This window comes from Sinocyclocheilus rhinocerous, unplaced genomic scaffold (assembly GCF_001515625.1).
Source record: "Sinocyclocheilus rhinocerous isolate Xijiao unplaced genomic scaffold, SAMN03320098_v1.1 scaffold1246, whole genome shotgun sequence".
Taxonomy (NCBI): domain Eukaryota; kingdom Metazoa; phylum Chordata; class Actinopteri; order Cypriniformes; family Cyprinidae; genus Sinocyclocheilus; species Sinocyclocheilus rhinocerous.
The window spans coordinates 771,567-792,666 of record NW_015630543.1 but is presented as its reverse complement, the minus strand read 5'-3'; the positions used below and the strand labels follow the sequence as shown (position 1 = coordinate 792,666).

Here is a 21,100-nt window from a genome sequence, read left to right as displayed (position 1 = left end):
AATATTGAGAAAATCATCTTTAAAGTTGTCCAAATGAAGTTCTTAGCAATGCATATTACTAATCAAAAATTACGTTTTGATATATTTACGGTAGGAAATTTACAAAATATCTTCATGGAACTAGGCTTGCCGCGATAGACGGTGCTGACGGTGATTATTGAGATGCACCTGTATACCCCAGCGACTTAAGACTGCTTTTGTGCTCCAGGGTTACATATTTGATTAGATACAGTTGATTTACGGACATGCAATATTATGCACTACACAGAAAAGTATGATAAAAGCGTGCGTCTACATTATCAAAAATTATATTCTGCATTTTGTGAAGGTGTGTTTTAGCTTATTTAAATCATTGGCTAGATTTTCCAACAATGCAAATAGTTTTATGTAAGGAACTATTTGACAGTCAAAGTAAGAAGAAAATAAAGTTGGATTGCGACTGTAGCAGGCTCTTTTTTTCCAGTGTTTTTTCCATTAAATCAGTTCTGTTTACATTCCTGATCCATCACTGGATAATCCAGTCTTATCTTAACTAAACTAAACTATTTGTGCAATGTTCAACTGGTGTTAACGCTCGTCAAAAGCATGAGCACACAGACTGGGACTGATATGGATTGAATCCAGTGGAAAGTGTCACACACGGATTGTCTCTGCACTGTGATGTAATCCCATCAATCCCTGGTGTGTGTCAATCAATAGCATACTCCGTCATTAACCTAGAAATAGACATTGTTGCAGTGCTCAACAGCTGACTTAGTCAACATGAATTGTAAATGTTATTTAACAGGAACAGCAGCATATTCAGTGCGTTTGTATTTAGTTTTTTACTGTCCTTAGAAGTTGTGTAAAAGTGTTTAAGGGAGAGTTCACCCAAAAATGAAAATTCTGTCATTATTTACTTCACTTCACTGGTAAATCAGTTTTTGGTTAGGGAACACTGTAGTTTCTTATTAGCATGGATATTACTCGCATATCAGCTGTTTATTAGTATTTATAAAGCGCATATTAATGTCTTATTCTGCATGAACATATTTTAGATTGAATCCTTTAATCCGACACCATACCTAAACTTAACAACTACCTTACTAACTATTAATAAGCAGCAAATGAGGAGTTTATTGAGGTAAAAACTCTTAGTTGATAGTGAATATGGACTCCTAATCTAAAGTGGCTACATTTTCACTCTAAACCCATATGTTAGTATTTTTTAGTGTGTATTTTTTTTTCATGCAGCTCTTTTTCATACAGCAGAGGTTGACATTAACTATATGCCAAGCTCCAGCATGTTACTTTCAGCTATAGTTATATGAAAAAGTGATGTTTGTTTTTCTCTGAAAATATAACAGCATATGGTTTACATAAAGGTGAGTAAATAATTACAGAATTGCTATTTTTGGGTGAACTATTCTTCTAACAGAGCAGAGGCAGCCAAGTTATTTTGGTAGAAACTACAAACTTGTTATATAACTGAACCTTTTGTGTGTGTGTGTGTGGTGCCTATGTCTGTGTCTGTGTGTGTGTGTGTGTGTGTGTGTGTGCGTGCGCGCAATTAATTACTGAAGTATTATTTTTTGCTTTGCTTTTCAACATTGAGGCCTGCAGTTTTACAATAGAAAGACTTCACGTTTGTTGAAGTGAATTCTAGTGAATGATAACAGCAATTTTGAGAGTGAATTACAGAAAGCTTATGGTTGCTGTTCCCATAGCAACATACCCTCATTAAGGCTCATAGAAACTCAAGCGTCTGGGAATAATTAGAAGACATCATTCCTTACTGATGCAACAGCCAGTCACCCACAATCGCATACAGATCCATGACGTCTCTGTGTTTCTGTCTGTCCGCTCCGTTTCAATGTCCCTTTATAAGCGACAACATTTTGTAAAGCATGCAATGTCGGTATTAGTGGCACCAAATTAGAATCCAGTAGACATAAAATAAAGTATTTGTAATTTTGAGAAAACAAGACAGAAAAAAGGAGTCTGTGCAGTTTGGAAAACTAATCATTTTTGCAATTCTGTTTGCTGCCGCTAAAACGAAATAAACCTTAAAATAAAAACCATTTGTTGTTATGAGTATATATGAACGATAGTATGCTTTATTAGATTTCTAAAGGGTTTTTTAGGTTTCATGCAATTAAAATGACTTGTTTTCTCTGGCAGCTGGTACGTTCACTTCAGCGTGGCCTTAAGAAATATTAACACCCAGTAACAGCAGTGAAATGAATATTATGAGATGCATAAATATTATAATGAAGAAGCCATATCCCATAAGTGTTGCATTTAGAAGAGCGATAGCTCAGCACCTGCCACAGCTTTCCTGTGAGACAGAATATTTCCATAAACAAAACGAGTGTCATGGATATATGGTTCATGCAGGTGTGAACAGATATACAATACTGCATCATTACTGCAGTCTTCAGTGTCACATGATCTTCAGAAATCACTCTAATATGCTGATCTGCTGCTCAAGAAACATTTCTGATTATTATCAATGTTGAAAACAGTTGTGCTGCCCAATATTTATGCAGACACCACGTTATACTATACTATGTGTTTGTGTTTCTTAATAGAAATTAGCGCTTTTATTCAGTAAATATGCATTAAATTGATCAAAAGTGACTGTAAACACATTTATAATGTTACAAAATCTGTTCTTTTGAACTTTCTATTCATCAAAGAAATCTGAAAAAAAAGCAAAACCGGTTTTTACCATTGATAATAATAAAAACCATTATTAATAACTGAGCACCAATAATAAATGAGCAACAAATCAGCATATTAGAATGATTTCTGAAGGATCTAGTCTAGAGTAATGATGCTAAAAATTCAGCTTTGATCACAGAAATCAGTTGCATTTGAACATATATTTAAATAGAAAATAGTTCTTTCAAATTGTAAAAATATTTTGTAATATTACTGTTTATTATGTTTTGATCAAACAAATGCAGCCTTGGTGAACAGAAACGACTTCATTAAAAACATTTAAAAAGTATTAATCAAGTCTGAGCTACTCTAATTTTGAAAACATCTGTTCTGATCTAGAATGATTTTATAAAAAATTTGCACATCCATTTGTTGAGGATGTTTTGCCATAGCACCAAAGCATTACATGACATTCTGAGATAAACAGATCATTTGTGGTCATTTGTGATCTTTGTCTTTCAGAAACCTGCCAATATCCTGGTCATGGGGGAAGGCCCAGAGCGAGGAAGAGTCAAAATTGGTAAAATATACTGACTTTGGCATAGGATTGCAATATAATTATCAAGATTTCCTCAACTGAAAATGTTTTTTATTGAAGTTGCAAATTATCAAGGAAGAAAATGAGATATTATGTAACTCTCCTGAAGCTTTTTTTGGTCGACTCGTTTTCTTTTTAGGTGATATTGTCAACAGGGTTCCCAAGCTTCTTGAAAGTACTTGAATATCAGAAGCATGGATTCAAGGCCTGGAAAGTACTTGAAAACAAATATAAGTCCTTGAAAGTGCTTGAATTAAATTTGAAATACATTTTGTTTCGTAGAATGGTGCTATTTCAAAAATTGTCCTATATGCGCTGTCAAAGACAAAACGAAACTGCGCTAATGATTGAGGGTTGAGATAGGGTAGCTCGAGAAAAACAACTTAGCGTGTGACAGGCCCAGCTCCAGAATCAAATCACTAAGGGTGCTTCTTAAATTAGTGAGGGTGCTCTAACTATATATATATAGTATATATATATTAGTGGCGTCCATTGCTATGGTGCAAAGAGCGCTCACTAAAAAGCTGTCACCCGTCTTAGTTCATCGCGATTTCACAAAGATACGTTATTATCAATAAAGTTCTCTATGCTGCACAAGGCATCAACACTTTGTTATAATGAGATGATTCGTACTGAACTAGGGTGACCATACGGGCCATTTTTATGGGATGCGTCCTTGCCAGGATTTCTATATTTCCTGAACTATCCAGGTTGTGCAGATCGATCGTTTTATGACATTCACGAGAGCTATAGAGAGCAGAGCAGACGGCTCCTTATGCTTTCGAATCGCTCTCGCGGTACTTTGGTGTCATTCAGTGATCGGTGCGCAGCGACGCTTCAAGTCGAACGAAGGAACAAACACGTGCGCGCATTTGCATCGCTTTGATCGTTCTCTGTAGATCTCACCTTCTCACGCGCCACGATTGGTCGATTATATACAATACCTGCATGTTATTGGTCAAGCTACTTTGGATGTTTTAAGCAAATCCTGGCCAGGACGTGTCCCGTATGAACGGCACATATGGCCACCCTATACTGAACACAATAGCAGAACAAAACCTCCGGCGATTTGAGCGGTGAGTGGATTCTAACTTAAACGCATCTGATTCAAGAAATCAACAGATATGACTGTGATTGGCTACATTGCTCAACGCTGCAAAAACACGTTGAAACCGAAATCGATCTCCAGAGTGCAAACCATCTGGATAGTTTGCCAAATCTGCAATAAAATGGCATTAATACTGCTTTAACTGAGGGTGCTTTTGATTTTGTTTGAGGGTGCTTAGCACCGGGCCTGGCATGTGAGCTGATGTGCAGCCCTGCATGAACCTATGGAGAAGCAGTGCATTTGTGAATGAAAATTACTGCGTACGACTATGAAAAAAAATATTTAGGAGCACCAGTGCGACTGACCTGATCAGCATATTTGTGTTTGCGCTCAGGGGAGCTTCAAAGGTTTCTAACTTATTTACAACGTGTTTTTGCTGCGTTGAGTAATGTATCACAGACAAATCTGTTGATTCCTTGAACACAATGTTAATCAGAATCCACACCTGAGTTTTGTTCAGTGCTGAGTTCTGCAATCTCACGAATCCTCTCATTATACCAAACAAGTGTCGACAGGGTGTAAATAAGAGATTCATTGTGCAGTGTAGAGAGCTTCTTCGATTATAATGGAGTTTTGTGAGATCGCAATGAGTGAGTGACAGCTTTTAATGATTATTTAGGGAGTTTGCAAATGTGATATTCAGTTCATTAAACAAGAAATTAATATTAAGTGACTTGTATTGTCTGACTACAACACTATTGCCTGATTTTGCTCTATTTCATCAATGAAAATAGTTTTGAACAAAGTCACAGCTGAGCCGCTGCGCATTTCCAAGCAAACACAGCGATGTTTCGTTTATGAATGAACGTGTGTTTTTAAACGAATCTGAATCAATTACCCATTCATAAAGCCAGTCACATGCTTCATTCCTGAATGAATTAGTCATTCGAACGAATCAATTGAATGAATGATTCAGTGATAAACTCAATGATTTGCCGCCACCTGCTGGCAGTTTTACTTTCATTTTTAAAGGATCTTTTCTGTTATTTAATTCGTTTAATATTTCTGTATTCAAAATTTTATTATTAAAATATTAACCTCAACGTGAATGTATGAATTTAATTCCACTTATGCCACCTCTGAGCCTCATTAAACGTCTGAAAATACACCTACAAGCCACTTTTGTGTTCTTCTGTGCCACCTCTGTGGTACAAATATTTTTTTTTAATACTGATTTTATTTGATTGGAACTTATTCTTATTCTACTTGATTTTATTCTGTTGTTTTAATTAGAAATTTTAAAAAGCTTATAAATATAATTTTTGAATTTGACATAAAAGATGACATACTTTTAATAAAGTTAGAAAAATGCCATTACAAAGGTGTAAAAACTAAATTCCCTGTAAATCACTTTAAGGAGTCAAATATCATCTCGTAATGGAAGGCTAATATTTGATCAGAATTTTTTATTATTGATTAGAAGGTGCTCTGAAATTTTTGACTGTGCTCCTAAATTTAAATTTTTTTTAAAAGAAAAGTACGCGTAGAGTCCTGTTTAACCACTTTTAATTAATTTAAAAATTTTGAAATTCTCTCAAATTTAAATCTTTTACAAGAATTACAGCAAAAACCAGTTTGATGCAAGAATATATATTTTTATCAATATTTGAGAAATTGAATTTGAATATTACCAGTGTGAACTCCATTGACTTCAATGGATTTAATTAAATTCCTTTGAACACGACTGCTCAAAATGGTCTAAATTTATGAAACCTACAAATTCAAAACCTCATTACTCTAAAATTTTTTAATGTAAATGTTAAGTGTGAAATGTTAAGTACTGTAATAGGTCTTTCATGATGCTACATATGCTGGGGTGTGAATTTGATAGGTACTTGATATAAAATAAATGGTGCTTTAAAAAGTCCTTGAATATGGTGTTCATGAAAGAGTGGGAACCCTGTGTCAAGGTTTAGAGAGCTTAAGCGGCTGTAGGGTCAGTCTGAGCAAATGTGAAGCCATTGTCTTACATGGGTGATGACTGTTCAGGGCTGTCGACACTATTTTTACCAGCCTGTGGAATTTGTTATTGTGTTTGGTTACACTGTGGCTTTCAGTGTTATCTTGACTCACCCGAGTATTGGAGCCACATCATGTAAGCAGCACAGCTAATTATTTAATCTCTCATGGGTTATATGACACATGGGACAAAACATGGTCAGCAATTTCCATTATGTTTTGAAAATAGCACAATTTCTACTTTCCTATTAATCAAGCGCAGGGTTGCCAGGACTGCACAACAAAATCAGCACAGCTGGTACCCAAATATAGCTCAGTCGTTTTCCTGAGGAAAATGTCTATAAAAAATACGCTCCAAAATTGCATTCCGGGGGGTTCTACCTCAGTCTAAAAAAGGAGGGAGTTTCGCGGTAACAGTATAAGAGTAGCCCAATTCAGCGGGAAATCCGCGGACTTGGCAACACTGATGAAATGGTCTCACCTCGGGTACCCTAGCAACCGCATAGCAACACCCTAGCAACCACCCCAGGTACCTAAGCAACCGCATAGCAACACCCTAGCAACCACCCCGGGTACCTTAGCAACCGCATAGCAACACCTTAGCAACCAACCCGGGTACCCTAGCAACCACCCCGGGTACCTTAGCAACCACATAGCAACAACCTAGCAACCACCCCGGGTACCTTAGCATCCGCATAGCAACACCATAGAAACCACATGGAAACACCATAGAATCTACATCAAAAATTTCTAATTTAATTGAATATTTCCTATCTATCTATCTATCTATTTTTTCTGATAGATTGCATTGTCTTCAAAACTTTAAAACTACTTTAAACTTCAAACTAGTTAAAACTGAAAACCTTCAAACTTAAAGCTTTTAAAACTACTTCAAACTTTCTAGCTAGGCTTTTTCAAGCCAACTTAAAGTTTGCCTACAAATTTTACTATCTAGTTATAATTATGATGCCACATTGTCACTTCATGACCCCTAAAACCCACCAGTTATTAAAAATATTAAATAAAATGCTTACCGATGACTGTTTGTTACTAGCAGACAGTCTTCTCTTATGCTCGTGAAAAACAAAATGCATAGCTCACCTAAGGCTGAAATGATCTGCTAACATGATCAGAGTGGGCTGTTTATGGGTTTCTATGTTTGTGTCTCAGCTGATATGGGTTTTGCCCGACTCTTTAACTCTCCACTGAAGCCTTTGGCCGATCTGGACCCAGTGGTCGTCACATTCTGGTACCGAGCACCCGAACTACTGCTCGGGGCGAGACACTACACCAAAGCAATCGGTACGTTATGTGTTGTGTATATTTCAGGCTGTATTCTTTGTTATCTGTACTTAATATTCTTGGACTTTTTTCAGATATTTGGGCAATAGGCTGTATCTTTGCTGAGCTGTTGACGTCAGAACCAATCTTCCATTGCCGACAAGAAGACATAAAGACCAGCAATCCTTTCCATCACGACCAGTTAGATCGCATATTCAGCGTCATGGGCTTCCCAGCAGGTGACTGACCTTAACTTATCTTATGGCCACCTTTACTCTGCCTCACTGTACTACTCTCAGGATTTGATTTTAATTAAATGGAAACATTTTTACATCACTTGTGTTAGACTGATCAGTTTAGATGAATCTAATCTGGAATGAATGTGGGCCCTCTTCCCACATGTATTTGAGCTGCAAGTTTGATATATTACTTGCATATATTAGTGTTACTGTTTGGAGTCATTTGTTTCATGGGTTTATATGAAATAGATTATACCACAATAATAGACCAGCATGAAAAAAAATGATGCAGCAGTTGTACAGAACACACTGGAAAATAGCAGACAATGTAGATTGCCCATTTAAAAGTGCTGATATTTCATAGACGTAACTCAGACAACAAAGCAACATATTCAGTTGTACTTCTGGATTGTCACGGTAGGTGTTGTGAGTGAAGCGCACGATGAAGAAGAATTAACAATAACAGTCTTAAATATATAAAGCCACAAGAAAACTACAGGATACTCGCTAACCACAAAGTATAGCTGAAAACGGACAAATACTAAAGGAAAACTGAGGGTTCATAAGCAGGAGCCAAACAAAGGGAAACTAATGAGATAATCGGACAACAGGTGAACTGAAAGAGTAATTAAACAGGGCCAAAACAAAAACAATGCCACAGAAAACAGAGTACAAGTTGCATGGATATTTAGGACCAGATTTACTAAACAGGGTAAATTAGCGTGAGAGTGCGGCGATGGATTTCCATAATGCAATCTACCAGCGCAAATTAGCGAAGGGCCGCAAAAAAGCAGAGCCGATGATAACCAGGCATGTGCAATCTACTATGAGTTAAAGGGATAGTTCACCCAAAAAACTCTCATAGATTTTGTTACCATTGCCATGCATTATACGACTGATAGACTGCAACGGTTGGAGTTAAAAATCTCAGTTTGTGTTCTACTGAAGAAACAAAGTCACCTACATCTTGGATGCCCTGGGGGGAAGCAGATAAACATCACATTTTCATTTTTGGGTGAACTATCCCTTTAAGACATGCTTTTTTGGGTGTTAAATAATGGCGCAAATACCAGTAAACTGACTACCAAACCTCAGTAAATCACCTTGCATGATTTATTTAAATGCTCTCTTCCCTTAAACTTTGCATTTGAAAGTGAATCTTCTACAAATGCATATGCAATAAGATTAGCGCAAAAATAGTTTTTTAAACACTGAAAGAGCGTTTGTTTGCACCGAATTTGATGCAGTGTGCTTCTGAAAAACTCTCATTGAATTTACGTTTTTTTGCTACTGGGGTTATGATACAGGTAGAGTTTTTGGTAGAGTAATTACAGATGTTAACGACTGCACAGTACATGCTCTTAGGTGTACTTACAGTGTACTTACCTTCGAAAGTACTGGGTAATATAAGGTATCTGCATGAGTTAAGGTTAGGTTTGGGGGTAGGATGAGGTTTAGTACCTAGTTATTAACCCCTTTGTTGTAATTACTATAATAAGTGCATGTACATGCAGGACTGTTCAGTAAAGAGCTAGCAGTAAAGGCAGATGCTTTAATTGTAAGTACAGTGTATCAAATGCACACAATAGTACCAAATAATTGTATCAAATGCATAATTTTCAAAAGTACATAGTAGTTGGAGACACATAACAAGTGAGTTCATGTGTTATCATTAGTCCTTATTTAGACTCGTAGCCTTGTTAAATGTCACTGTGCACTATTATATTATGTTTATGTGTAATTCCTAGATAAGCATTTGGACAAATAAATATAATCATACATAAAATGTTCATTTTTTATATTTTGTTGAGAATCCTTTGCAAGCAATGACTGCCTTAAGTCTGGAACTCAAGGACATCACCAGAGACTGGGTTTCCTCCTTCAACATTATATGTTTCACAAAATGTTAGTTTTAAGGTGGTTGGTTACTTATGTAAATCATTTGCTTTAGTGTTGCAGTAGGAAATTAAGATTTTAGACATTCCTTTTGCAAATATTGCAATAATCCAGTCAAATTTGTAAACGAAGGAGTCCTACAACAGCTATTGGCGTGGTCCACACAAAGATCTGATCCCACCATCACAGAATCACTTGGATTACATGAAGATATATATACGGTCAGGTCCGGAATTATAGATTTTTCTTTTATGCCAAAAATCATTAGGATATTAAGTAAAGATCATGTTCCATGAAGATATTTTGTAAATTTCCTACCGTAAATATATCAAAACTTAATTTTTGATTAGTAATATGCATTGCTAAGAACTTCATTTGAACAACTTTAAAGATGATTTTCTCAATATTTAGATTTTTTTGCACCCTCAGATTATAGATTTTCAAATAGTTGTATCTCAGCCAAATATTGTCCTATCCTAACAAACCATACATCAATGGAAAGATTATTCATTCAGCTTTCAGATGATGTATACATCTCAATTTCAAAAAATTGACCCTTATGACTGGTTTTGTGCTCCAAGGTCACAAATAAATGTAATCATACATAAAATGTTCATTTTTTATATTTTGTTGAGAATCCTTTGCAAGCAATGACTGCCTTAAGTCTGGAACTCAAGGACATCACCAGAGACTGGGTTTCCTCCTTCATGATGCTTTGCCAGGCCTTTACTGCAGCTGACTTCAGTTGTTGTTTGTGGCTCTTTCTGCCTTTTGTTTTGTCTTCAGCGAGTGAAATGCTGCTCAATCGGGTTGAGATCAAGAGATAGACTCGGCCACTGCAGAATAATCCACTTTTTTACCTTCACAAACTCCTGGGTTATTTTTGCTGTATGTTTTGGGTCATCGTCCATTTGTACTATGAAGCACCATCCAATCAACTTTGCTCCATTTGACTGAATCTGGGCAGAGAGTATATCTCTATACACTTCAGAATTCATCCAGCTGCTTCTGTCTTCTGTCACTTCATCACTAACACCATGCACGCTCATGCATCACACTGCTCCATCTTTCACAGATGATGCTGTGTGCTTTAGATCATGAGCTGTTCCAAGCCTTCTCCAGACTTCTTTCTTCCCGTCATTCTGGTACAGTTTGATCTTAATTTCAGCCGTCCACAAAGAATGCTTTTCCAGAAGTGGTCTGGCTTTTTTAAGGCCGGGACACACCAAGCCGACGGTCGGCCGTCGGTGATCTTCGGTCAGGCTAGTTTGTTTGGTGTGTTCCACTCGTCGGCTCTCGTCAACATGTTAAATCAGCGTCGGGACCGTTCGCGCGAGTGAGAGCTCTGATTGGATGTTCAGTTTAGCGAACAAGTCCATTCTAATGTTACATGATCTTTCCCAAGCATTCCAATATGCAAATATTTTCATAACAACATGAGCCGCTTAAAATGATATAAATTAAATGTTATCAACGTTACTGATATTCAAAATGGTAAGCAAGCACTGCTTTGTTTATGTTTCGTATATCTGCGTTTATCTTGTATATCTTTGTTTTGGTTTCTCTTTTTGAATGATGAATATTTACTATTGACAGCTGCTTATATAGAGAGCTAACTCCTCTCACGCAGGCGCAGAACGCACGTGTTAGTTTGCAGTCGGCTGTAGCCTGTGCAGTGTGTTCAAGTGCAGCTTTTTTGTTCCGTCGGCTTTCGTCGCCGCTAGTTCTTTGAAGTCGGCTTGGTGTGTCCCGGCCTTTAGATGTTTTTTGGCAAAGTCAAATCTGGCCTTGTTTGCACCTTGTGCTGAAGCCTCTGTATTTGCTCTGGTGAAGTCTTCTCTTGATTGTAGACTTTGACAGTGACACGTCTGCCTCCTGGAGAGTGTTCTTCTCTTGGCTGGATGTTGTGAAAGGGTTTTTCTGTACCATGGAGAGGATCATCCGATCATCCACCACTGTTGTCCTCTAAGGATGTCCAGGCCTTTTTATGTTGCTGAGCTCACCAGTACATTCTTTTTTTCAGCAGAATGTACCAAACTGTTGATTTGGCCACTCCTAATGTTCCTGCTATCTCTCTGGTGGATTTGTTTTGTTTTTGAAGCCTAACAATTGTCTGTTTCACTTGTATGGAGAGCTCCTTTGACCGCATGATGTGAGTTCAGTGCAAGTGGCACACTTAGAATCAAGTCCAGACCTTTTACCTGCTTAATTGATGTATAAATAACGAAGGAATAGCTCACATCTGTTCATGAAATGGCTTTTGAGTCAACTGTCCAATTACTTATAGTCCCTTGAAAAAGGGGGGAGGTACATATTAAAGAGCTGTAATTCCTTAACCTTTCCTCCAATTATGATGAGAATACCCCCAAATTAAAGCTCAGAGTGTGCACTTTAAGCCCATATTCTATGCATATTACATAACTGTAACTTGAATATGTTTTGGTCAGCAGCTAAAATAATAAAAAATTGTGCCTGTGTCCAAATATATATGGACCTGACCGTATAAGCAATTTTGTTATCCTTCTCTGTATTAGAGTGTTTCTTACATAAAAACTTTGGAAGTTTTGTGAAATAATTAGTTAATGTTCTATCTATCTATCCTTTCTATTTATCTATCTATTTGTTCAGTATCGGTTAACTAACCGATACTGAACAAATAGATAGATATAAGTCTATTAAACTGCCGCATTTAGTGTCCATACATCCAATTTGACCAAAAAACACGCCCGATCGTAGCTTCAACACCAACTAGTCAACTAATGATCTAATCTAGTTCATCCTTCCCACAGTAATTAATCTAATCTAATCTAGCTCCAGAAATTGCTTACTATGGACCCCACCAAAAGAATCACTTCTGAGCAGGCACTGCAGGACCCATATTTCCTGGAGGATCCCTTACCTACGTCTGAGTAAGACTCACTCCACATGCACACACATCTAGACACATGCTAAGTAATCTCAGAGTAGAAAACTGTGGACACCCAAACACCACACACATATGTGCTTGTTCAACATGTACTTTCAAAACAATTAGCATTAATAGGGAGTTAATCTTCTGTGAAGGCTTCCCAACTGTAGAAACAAGGCTTTGGGAAGTTCATTCATCTAATTCATGTTCAGTAGGGTTCATGTCTGAGCTTTGGTTTGGACTCAATGGATCTTCTTTTTTTTTTTTTTTATGGAACTCACGTCATGTCGTTCTGTGCCATTGCAATAAGGTTTGCTTTCACTGGAACTTAGCCAAACCCTTAAATTAGAAGTGGGTGTCTGCTTTCTTTTCACTATGTAGTGTAGCATACCACACATATTTCCTGTTTTTCCTCTTTCAAACAGCTTTTATAACTGCTTAAACGAAAATCATAGTTGTTCACCTGCAATTAATTTACCAAATTTGCATGAGAAACGTATGCAGTTCCTATAAAAACTGCTTTAATGTTTTCTTTGTGTGCATGTGTGTGTTTTTAGTGTATTTGCAGGATGTCAGATTCCCTACCCCAAACGAGAGTTTCTAAGTGAGGATGAACCAGAGGAGAAAACAGAGAAGGTAACGATGGCTGATTAAAAAACATAAGTTTTTCTCACACTGCGTCCGGTTCTGATTTGTTTTTTAGATGTGATCTTTAGCACTGACTTTCCAGACTGTAATTTTGCAAAGAATGAAATCAGATCCTTTTGTTTGGATATGTTGTCGATCTACATTGGTTGCAACGACAAGAAACATTTAAGAAGTAGACTAGAAATGTTTATATCTCTAATATCTCTGATCATATACCTGTTATGTTTAATGTTTTCTATCCATGTAAACCCTCCACTCTTCAGCCTATTTTGTTCTGTTCCCATGTTATTATTTCATCCACAGCTCTGGACTTCACAGAAGTTTATATAGCCACCTAATTTTTGAGATTTATTAGGTCTCCCCTCCTTCTGTTGGTCCAGAGGAGTTAGTCACAGTTTAACTGTGTTTGTACAGACATTGTTGACTCTGTTGCTCCATATATAGTCAGGAAATATAAAATTCATTCAGAACCATGGCTTAAGAATCAAACTTGCATCCTTAGGCAGGAATGCAGGAACGCTGAATGGAAATTAAATAAGAAATAGTTACAAGTCTCTTTTATATTTTAAGGGGAGAATTTGATGGAGAGCTGTGCAGGCTTTGATATTGTTTTGCACTTTTAATGCACCTAGAGTTCTGTTTTGAACCATAAATAGATTATTATGATATTCAGTTCAGCTGGAGGACTGCGTTTAAGTCCATCCTCATATACAGACAACATGTTCCTGAAATAAATTTTGGAAAAATGAATGGGATTAGATTTAATTATAAGCTTACTTTTTGTTTTTGTGATGTGATTTCATATTCCATTGGACTAGAATTCAAAGAACAAGGGAAGGATTTTTTCTTTCTCTTAAGGACAGATTACTGTCCTCGGTACCTATTACTTGTGGGGTCCCTCAAGGATCTGTTATAGGACCTATGCTATTTTCTTTGTACATGCTTCCTTTGGCCTTACATTTTTTTATTTAAATATGGTGTAGATAATGTGTTGGCTATATTTGCTTTTCAGACTACCAACCACTGAACTCGTTTGATTTTGTTTTGTGGCCTGTCTGAACAGCCATAGGTGGTTATACAGTGGTTATTGTAAGTATGAGCAGTTTTGAAGCTCACTTTAGCAAAGTTGTAGGTCTGAAAACTTCAAAGGACATTGTGAGCACTTTGGTGCTCCAGGGAGATTGTCCCTGTAAAATGTGTACTGCAAACTACTTTGGATAAAAGCATCTGCTGAAATGGCTGCTTTCTTATAGTCTCTACTGCTAATTTGTAATGTTACTCATTCCAGTGGAACTAAGAGGGAAGCTGAGTGTAGGTGCAGAAAAGAGAGAACAGCAGAGCAAGAGCTCAGATAGCACTGTTGTTAAGCTTTGCACTCGGTCACTGAAGGATGAAATGAATCCAAGCAAAAGGCAAACAAATGCAAACAAACAAACACACACACAGCATAAAATAACCATCTCACGTCTGCAATGCTGGAGTGAGCCAATATTTACTTGTACATTTAGTGGCTTTGGCCACATCATATAATGTTCATGCAACTGCTGCTTTTCTTGATAGCACAATTTCAGGATGGCTGTGAGTGTATTTGAGGAAATTAACCTCGCAAACATATCCGAACCACGCATCCATTATTACAGAGACCTACAGACACGGATTGGGTTCCTACCACACAAAGGCCCTGATTTACAAAAGGTTTGCGTGTACAAAAAATATGCACACTTGACAGCACACACAAAAAAGCTGCATCTAATAACACTAGTCTACTTATGATTGCATCTTTTATTCTCTTGTGCCATTCTCAGTGGGTTTCCCTTGATGAATTTGGGAATTTGGAGCATTTCCTCATTCATACACAAAACACAAGACATTGTCATTGCATACCCAGTGCATTCATGCAAAATTAAATTATTTATTATGAGCAATTGTTTTGTTCAAATATATATTTATTTAAGTAATCATCATAACTAAGCTTTGACAGTCTCAAACTGTTGCTGCCCAGCATGTCAACAAACATCTTAGGATGTTTTTAACATGTATTCCTAGCCTACACTTATCCAATTAGCTTTCAGAGCTAGAAATATGCCTTTTTTAATTACTGGTTGATTAATGTAGATTTTTGACTGTGTCTTTGAGATGGATGTTATATATGATATCACACTATTTAATTTAAAGACAGTAAATCGCACATTCACAACAATTGCATTCCGTCAATTTCCATCAATCAAATTTATATTTATTTTATATAATATTTTTGTCTATACAAGCTTGTTAATTGCAATGGAAATTGACATGTGTCATGTCAGTCTTATGCACACCCCTTCAAGTAAAGTGTTACCAATAATTCTTACATTCTTCGCTGGCCTAGTGGACCCAATGTAAAAGAAAGAAAGCTCACAAAAATAAAAATTAATGTAAATTTAAAGAGACAAGTGACATCCCAATCGTCCAAACAGAATAACTTATCAGCGAATGCCAATAATAAAAAAAAATGCCAAAATTGGTCAGCATTTCAGACATAGAATAAAACTTGGTGTTCGATACAAGTAAAAATTTTAATTGTAATACTCTTCACAATTTTTTGTACTTAAAAAATGTAGAACGTAAACATTTAAAGAACTTTGATTTTTTTTTTTTTACACAGTCATGTATGTTGCAATTAAACAGATTTATAAAAATGAACATCTTTTATTTTTACCAATTTAATTTAATCTCCATGTTTTAATCTAAATAAAGTTGGCCGTCTCTCTTACTAGTTGACACAAGCATGCATGTTTTCTTTTTAATGACCTCTCTTTTATACATTCCTGTTTTCACGTTTTTATAGCCATTCCTGGCACACAAGACCTTTTTGTCATCTCTCTATATATACTTAGTTAATCCTGATGTTATTTAATCAGTCAGTCAGTTACCAATCCCTTCTCTCTCCATATATGCTGGCATAAGACAAGTGTGGATAGTGAAACTTGACAGCAACTAAAGGGAAAGGGCTAAATGGAAGGAAAGTTCTTCAACAAAGAGGATGCACTTTTTTTTCTACCAAGACCTGAATATAAAGTGGAGTTTGGTTCAGTTTTGAACCAAACCATGATACAAATGATATTTGTAAAAAAAAAAACAATATTCACCAGTATATTGCACACTGAAAGAAAAATGTTATCTATGTGCACCCTGCCACTGTAATGTTCTTGTTCAATGTGGTCTTACAAAAGTTTTAGTGTTTGTTATTGCGAAATAATAAAATCCTGAAATTAATAATGAACGTTAAAATGGTTGTCCAGCTTTTGGAAGGAAAGTTCTTCAAAAAAGAGGATGCCCTTTTTTTTTCTACCAAGACCTGAATATAAAGTGGAGTTTGGTTCAGTTTTGAACCAAACCATGATACAAATGATATTTGTAAAAAAAAAACAATATTCACCAGTATATTGCACACTGAAAGAACTGTTATCTATGTGCACTCTGCCACTGTAATGTTCTTGTTCAATGTGGTCTTACAAAAGTTTTAGTGTTTGTTATTGCGAAATAATAAAATCCTGAAATTAATAATGAACGTTAAAATGGTTGTCCAGCTTTCAATGCCAGATAATCAAAGGTAGCATTCAAAGCGCAGTGATATGTTGTTGTATGTATGTGGTCATCTTTCGAACCAGACGCAGCAGCACCAGCAGACGGCTGCACAGACGCAGACACAAACGCAGACACAGCAGGCTCCAACACAGCAAAGCTCAGCGCAGACAAACGGCACATCAGGCACTGCAGGGGCCAACACGGGCCCCTCCATACAGCATGGACAGGAACAGGGGCCACCAAACAAAAAACCTCGGACCTCAGGAACCAGTGTTCTTCAAACAGACTACCAGGTAAATGAAGAGCCTCAAAGGGGGCGCTGGGGGGCAGAGATCTGAATTCTCCATTCATCTGCATTTCAGTAGGGCTGAGACGATAAATCGATTCAGAATCGATTCGTGGATCGATTCTGAGATTTTCCGAAAGCATTGCGATTCTCTCTTGAATCGATTCTGAGCTTAGATTTTAACAGCAGATGGCGCTCTAATCTAGTTTTTATCCTCACACTCAAATGCTCACAAAGAAGAGCGCTGAAGAGCACTTGTGCGTTCGGCTGAGTCTGTAATTTCACCTCGGCTCAGAATGCTTTTATGACGCCAAATTAATGTAAGCACAGCCCACCGTGAACACCCTTGTAATTCGCTTCAACCTTTTCGAATTTTATGAATGATTATTTTAGGTTCAAGTGTGTGTAAGGATTTGGAAACAAGCAGAGTACGGCTGTTTCTAAAGCATGCAGCGCCATCTGCCGTTCAAAACTAAGCTCAGGATCGACTCGAGAAAGAATCGCAATGCATTCGGAAAATCTCAGAATCGATGCTGAATCATTTCTCGATTCGCGATGCATCGATTTATTTTCCCAGCCCTACAATTCAGATAAAAAAAAAAAATGTGCATGTTAAACAAGCATAGCATCTCATAATCCTCCAGAAAACAGTTGTGCTGCACAATATTTTTGTGGAAACTGTGAAACAGTCAAGTTTTCCCCATCTTCCCCTCTTACTTGACAGCAGCAGTTCCTATGGTAATATCCTAACACAGAGAATAGCCCTAAATAATGCATTCCTCAGTCTTTCCTCTTCAGACACCTCGCTGTAAGCACTGCACGTGTGTCCTAGCACAACCTAGCGTTCAGCCAGCGATAACACCAGTATAATGGCTATGAACACAGATATATTTCCAGTGTGAAGATTGTGAAAACTTGCCAAGTCTAAATCTGACTACTTATAACACAAAAATCTGAACTTTTTACATTTTTATTGAAGGCATTGAGTAATCATTCATAATGTAAGCAGGAATGTGTAAGTGGATTTAGTATCTAGATATTATAGATATTCCTCCACCAAATGTTTCCTTTACTTGTTTGTAAGACTGACGTTGATGATGAATGTTATACCCAACATTGAGAATGAATTCTGTACCCAACATGACCGTTTATAACATAAAGAATGCAATCCAAATTTAATTGAATGGAGCTGTCAACACTTGAAACTCTGTCAGTTTGTTGATTTAAAGCTATTTTAAAAGAGATAACTTATTTTATTCACAAGTGTCATGTTTGTGATTTTTATTTTTTTATGTAGACTATTTTGGTCCCCCAAACAATACATTTTAAAATAATAAAAAAAAAAAAAATAGATGCAGGCCCATACTATTTTATTTTTATGCTTAACTTTTATCACATTGTAAGAATGCTTCACAATATTATATTTAAAAAGGTAAACCACTGCCTGTTCTGAATTCATAGCCCACACAATGCAGTTTCGTATTTTATTCTTTAAAACTAAATAAATAAAACATTGAAATTGCAAAATAAAAGAACCATCAAATCAAGAAAAAATATTTGACAAAATTGCAAACATAAATATGAATGATATTTAACACATCTCTTGCTATAGCATATAGCACAATCTGACAGAAGTTGCAATCAGCCATCAAAGTAGTCAGAGCTGAACAGACAAACTCTTGCTGTGCATCCAGCAACAAGAGTCATTCGAAACACATCAGGTGTGTAAATGAAATAAATGTTTATTATGTAACAATATACAAGTTAGTTGTGTTCAGTTAGTTACAAGTTAGTGTTCAGCTCAGTATTACAAAAAACTTGGTCATGCAAAATACTTGATCATTTTAATAATTCATCTTTGTTCTTCATTGCAGCACTCCAGCTCGCGTCTTGGTTACCAGAGCACTGTCCAAGGCTCTACCCAGTCGCAAAGCACTATGGGATACTCGTCCTCATCTCAGCACTCTCATCAGTCTCATCGATACTGAGACTCAAAAACATACATAAGCACTTAAAAGAAATATTAACCACAAGCATAAAGCCAGGCAAGTCAGCGTTGTGTAATTCAAAAATGAATTGCTGGGTCTGTCCCGTAATATGGCCCCAACATAAACATAAAACCCAAGTTTATTCCCTTACAAAGCCGCCTGCCATCCCACAATCCTCAGCAAATGCTACTCCAACCAAAGCACAACTTTACAATCCCTTTCTTTCGATCAGAGCTCCTCAAAAGAAGCAGAGCCATAACTGGGCATTTTCCTCAATATCTCAACAGTTTTTCAATATACTGTATTAAAACTTCCACCAGCTCCAACACCAACCATACCGAAGAGTCTGCTGGCTGTTTAGCATCTTTAATGCTTATTCATTCTTATTTTACCACCGTTAGACCAAAACAGTCTCAAAATGATCAGCCAAATGCTATTCGGGTCATAGCTACAGATAGAAGTGACATGAGGCTTGTTACAATTGGTCATTAAAGGGTTAGTTCACCCAAAAATGAAAATTAGCCCACAAATTACTCACCCTCAAGTCATCCTAGGTGTATATGACTTTCTTCTTTCAGACGAATCCAGTCGGAGTTATATTACGGAAGCAGTTCTGGGCGGATGACGTATGAGGTCGGCTTTGCGCATGCGCCGTTCAGAAGTGACGCACGCGGAAGCGCAGGGGAGAGATCAAAACTAAACAACGGTCACTAATTAGAAGTACAAAATGAGTATTTGTAAAGAAGAATGTCAGAGGATTTCGATATAAGCCAAGAGGAGACTGGTTTTGCTTTGCTAAAGTAAGGAAACTTTGCTTCCTTTGCTCCTGTTAACAAACGTTGGTTTAAATGAGACTCATCAGCGCGGAGCTGCTTCCAGTGTACAACTGTTGGCGCAAGCTACATTAAAGTGATTATTACGTTTTAAATATGGATATTTTTCTTACAAAAACGCATCGATTCGCTACAGGAGGACTTTGTTCACCCCCCCGGAGCCGTGTGAGACACTTTTTTTATGGATGGGCGCTTTTTATTTAACTGCTTTTGGACTGATGCATGCAACACCCGCTGAGTGCCATTAAACAGCTTGAAAGATCAAAGACAATTTTTAATATAACTCCGACTGGATTCGTCTGAAAGAAGAAAGTCATATACACCTAGGATGCCTCGGGGGTGAGTAATTTGTGGGCTAATTTTCATTTTTGGGTGAACTAACCCTTTAAATCTGGCGTCTCACTGATTTCATCAGGGCAATCATAGCTACCAGATCTCACCATTTACAGTGTTCCAGTGACAACTAATCTTGTCTATCATCACTGCTGCATGATGTGAGCCAGATATTTGATGTACAGTCATGAGGAAACTGATTTTGGACCTGTGAGTTCTCACAGTGGGCGGGACTGTCATGGTTGACAGTTAACATTAACTTGAAAGAGACATGAAATAAATTAGATCTTAGGATGCAGTTTATGGAAAAATTTGATGAATGTGTGTGGGTGCATGGATATACTTGCATGTGTGTGATTATCCGGGGCAGCTAGCAGTTGAACTGCTATTTCTTGTCTCCTCTTTGTGTTTTATATGCTTTTATAATCTGTTTATTGTTGGTTATTGTTTTGAAGTGCAGTTGTTTCTTTGTGTTATTTGAGCTCAGTTTGTGGACTGGAAGTGAGAGTTTTTTTTAGAGCGCTGAATCAAACAAGGGCAACTGATTCGCTCCTCTGACAAACAATTGGATTTCTCATCAGGCAAAGCCGGGGACTTCAGCTGTGTGTATTACAGGTCCTTCCAAGCCGTGTTTGAAACACTGAAACTTTGTGGTGCGCAATATGTGTTGCACAATTAAGCGGACAACTTGGTGGAATATATACGAGCTCAAACAGGATTCAAAGGAAATCTTGAAACAGAGTCTGTTGTTTGAAGCTTTATGGAAGCGAGTCAGTTTGAAAGACCCTGAAGGATAATGAAAGTGGATTGCAG

General features: G+C 37.1%; 1 protein-coding gene across 1 annotated transcript in view; it reads left to right on the top strand.

Annotated features, from left to right (window-relative positions):
• LOC107740535 (cyclin-dependent kinase 19-like) overlaps positions 1-19,665 on the top strand; it is a 44,293-nt gene extending 24,628 nt beyond the window's left edge. Inside the window, exons 5-12 of the mRNA XM_016552982.1 lie at positions 3,166-3,223; positions 7,479-7,610; positions 7,685-7,828; positions 8,193-8,245; positions 12,542-12,633; positions 13,190-13,268; positions 16,931-17,140; positions 19,008-19,665. Of these exons, the coding sequence (XP_016408468.1) occupies positions 3,166-3,223; positions 7,479-7,610; positions 7,685-7,828; positions 8,193-8,245; positions 12,542-12,633; positions 13,190-13,268; positions 16,931-17,140; positions 19,008-19,121 (882 nt within the window). The 3' untranslated portion in view covers positions 19,122-19,665. The remainder of the gene's footprint in view (positions 1-3,165; positions 3,224-7,478; positions 7,611-7,684; positions 7,829-8,192; positions 8,246-12,541; positions 12,634-13,189; positions 13,269-16,930; positions 17,141-19,007) is intronic.
• The last annotated feature ends 1,435 nt before the right edge of the window (positions 19,666-21,100 follow it).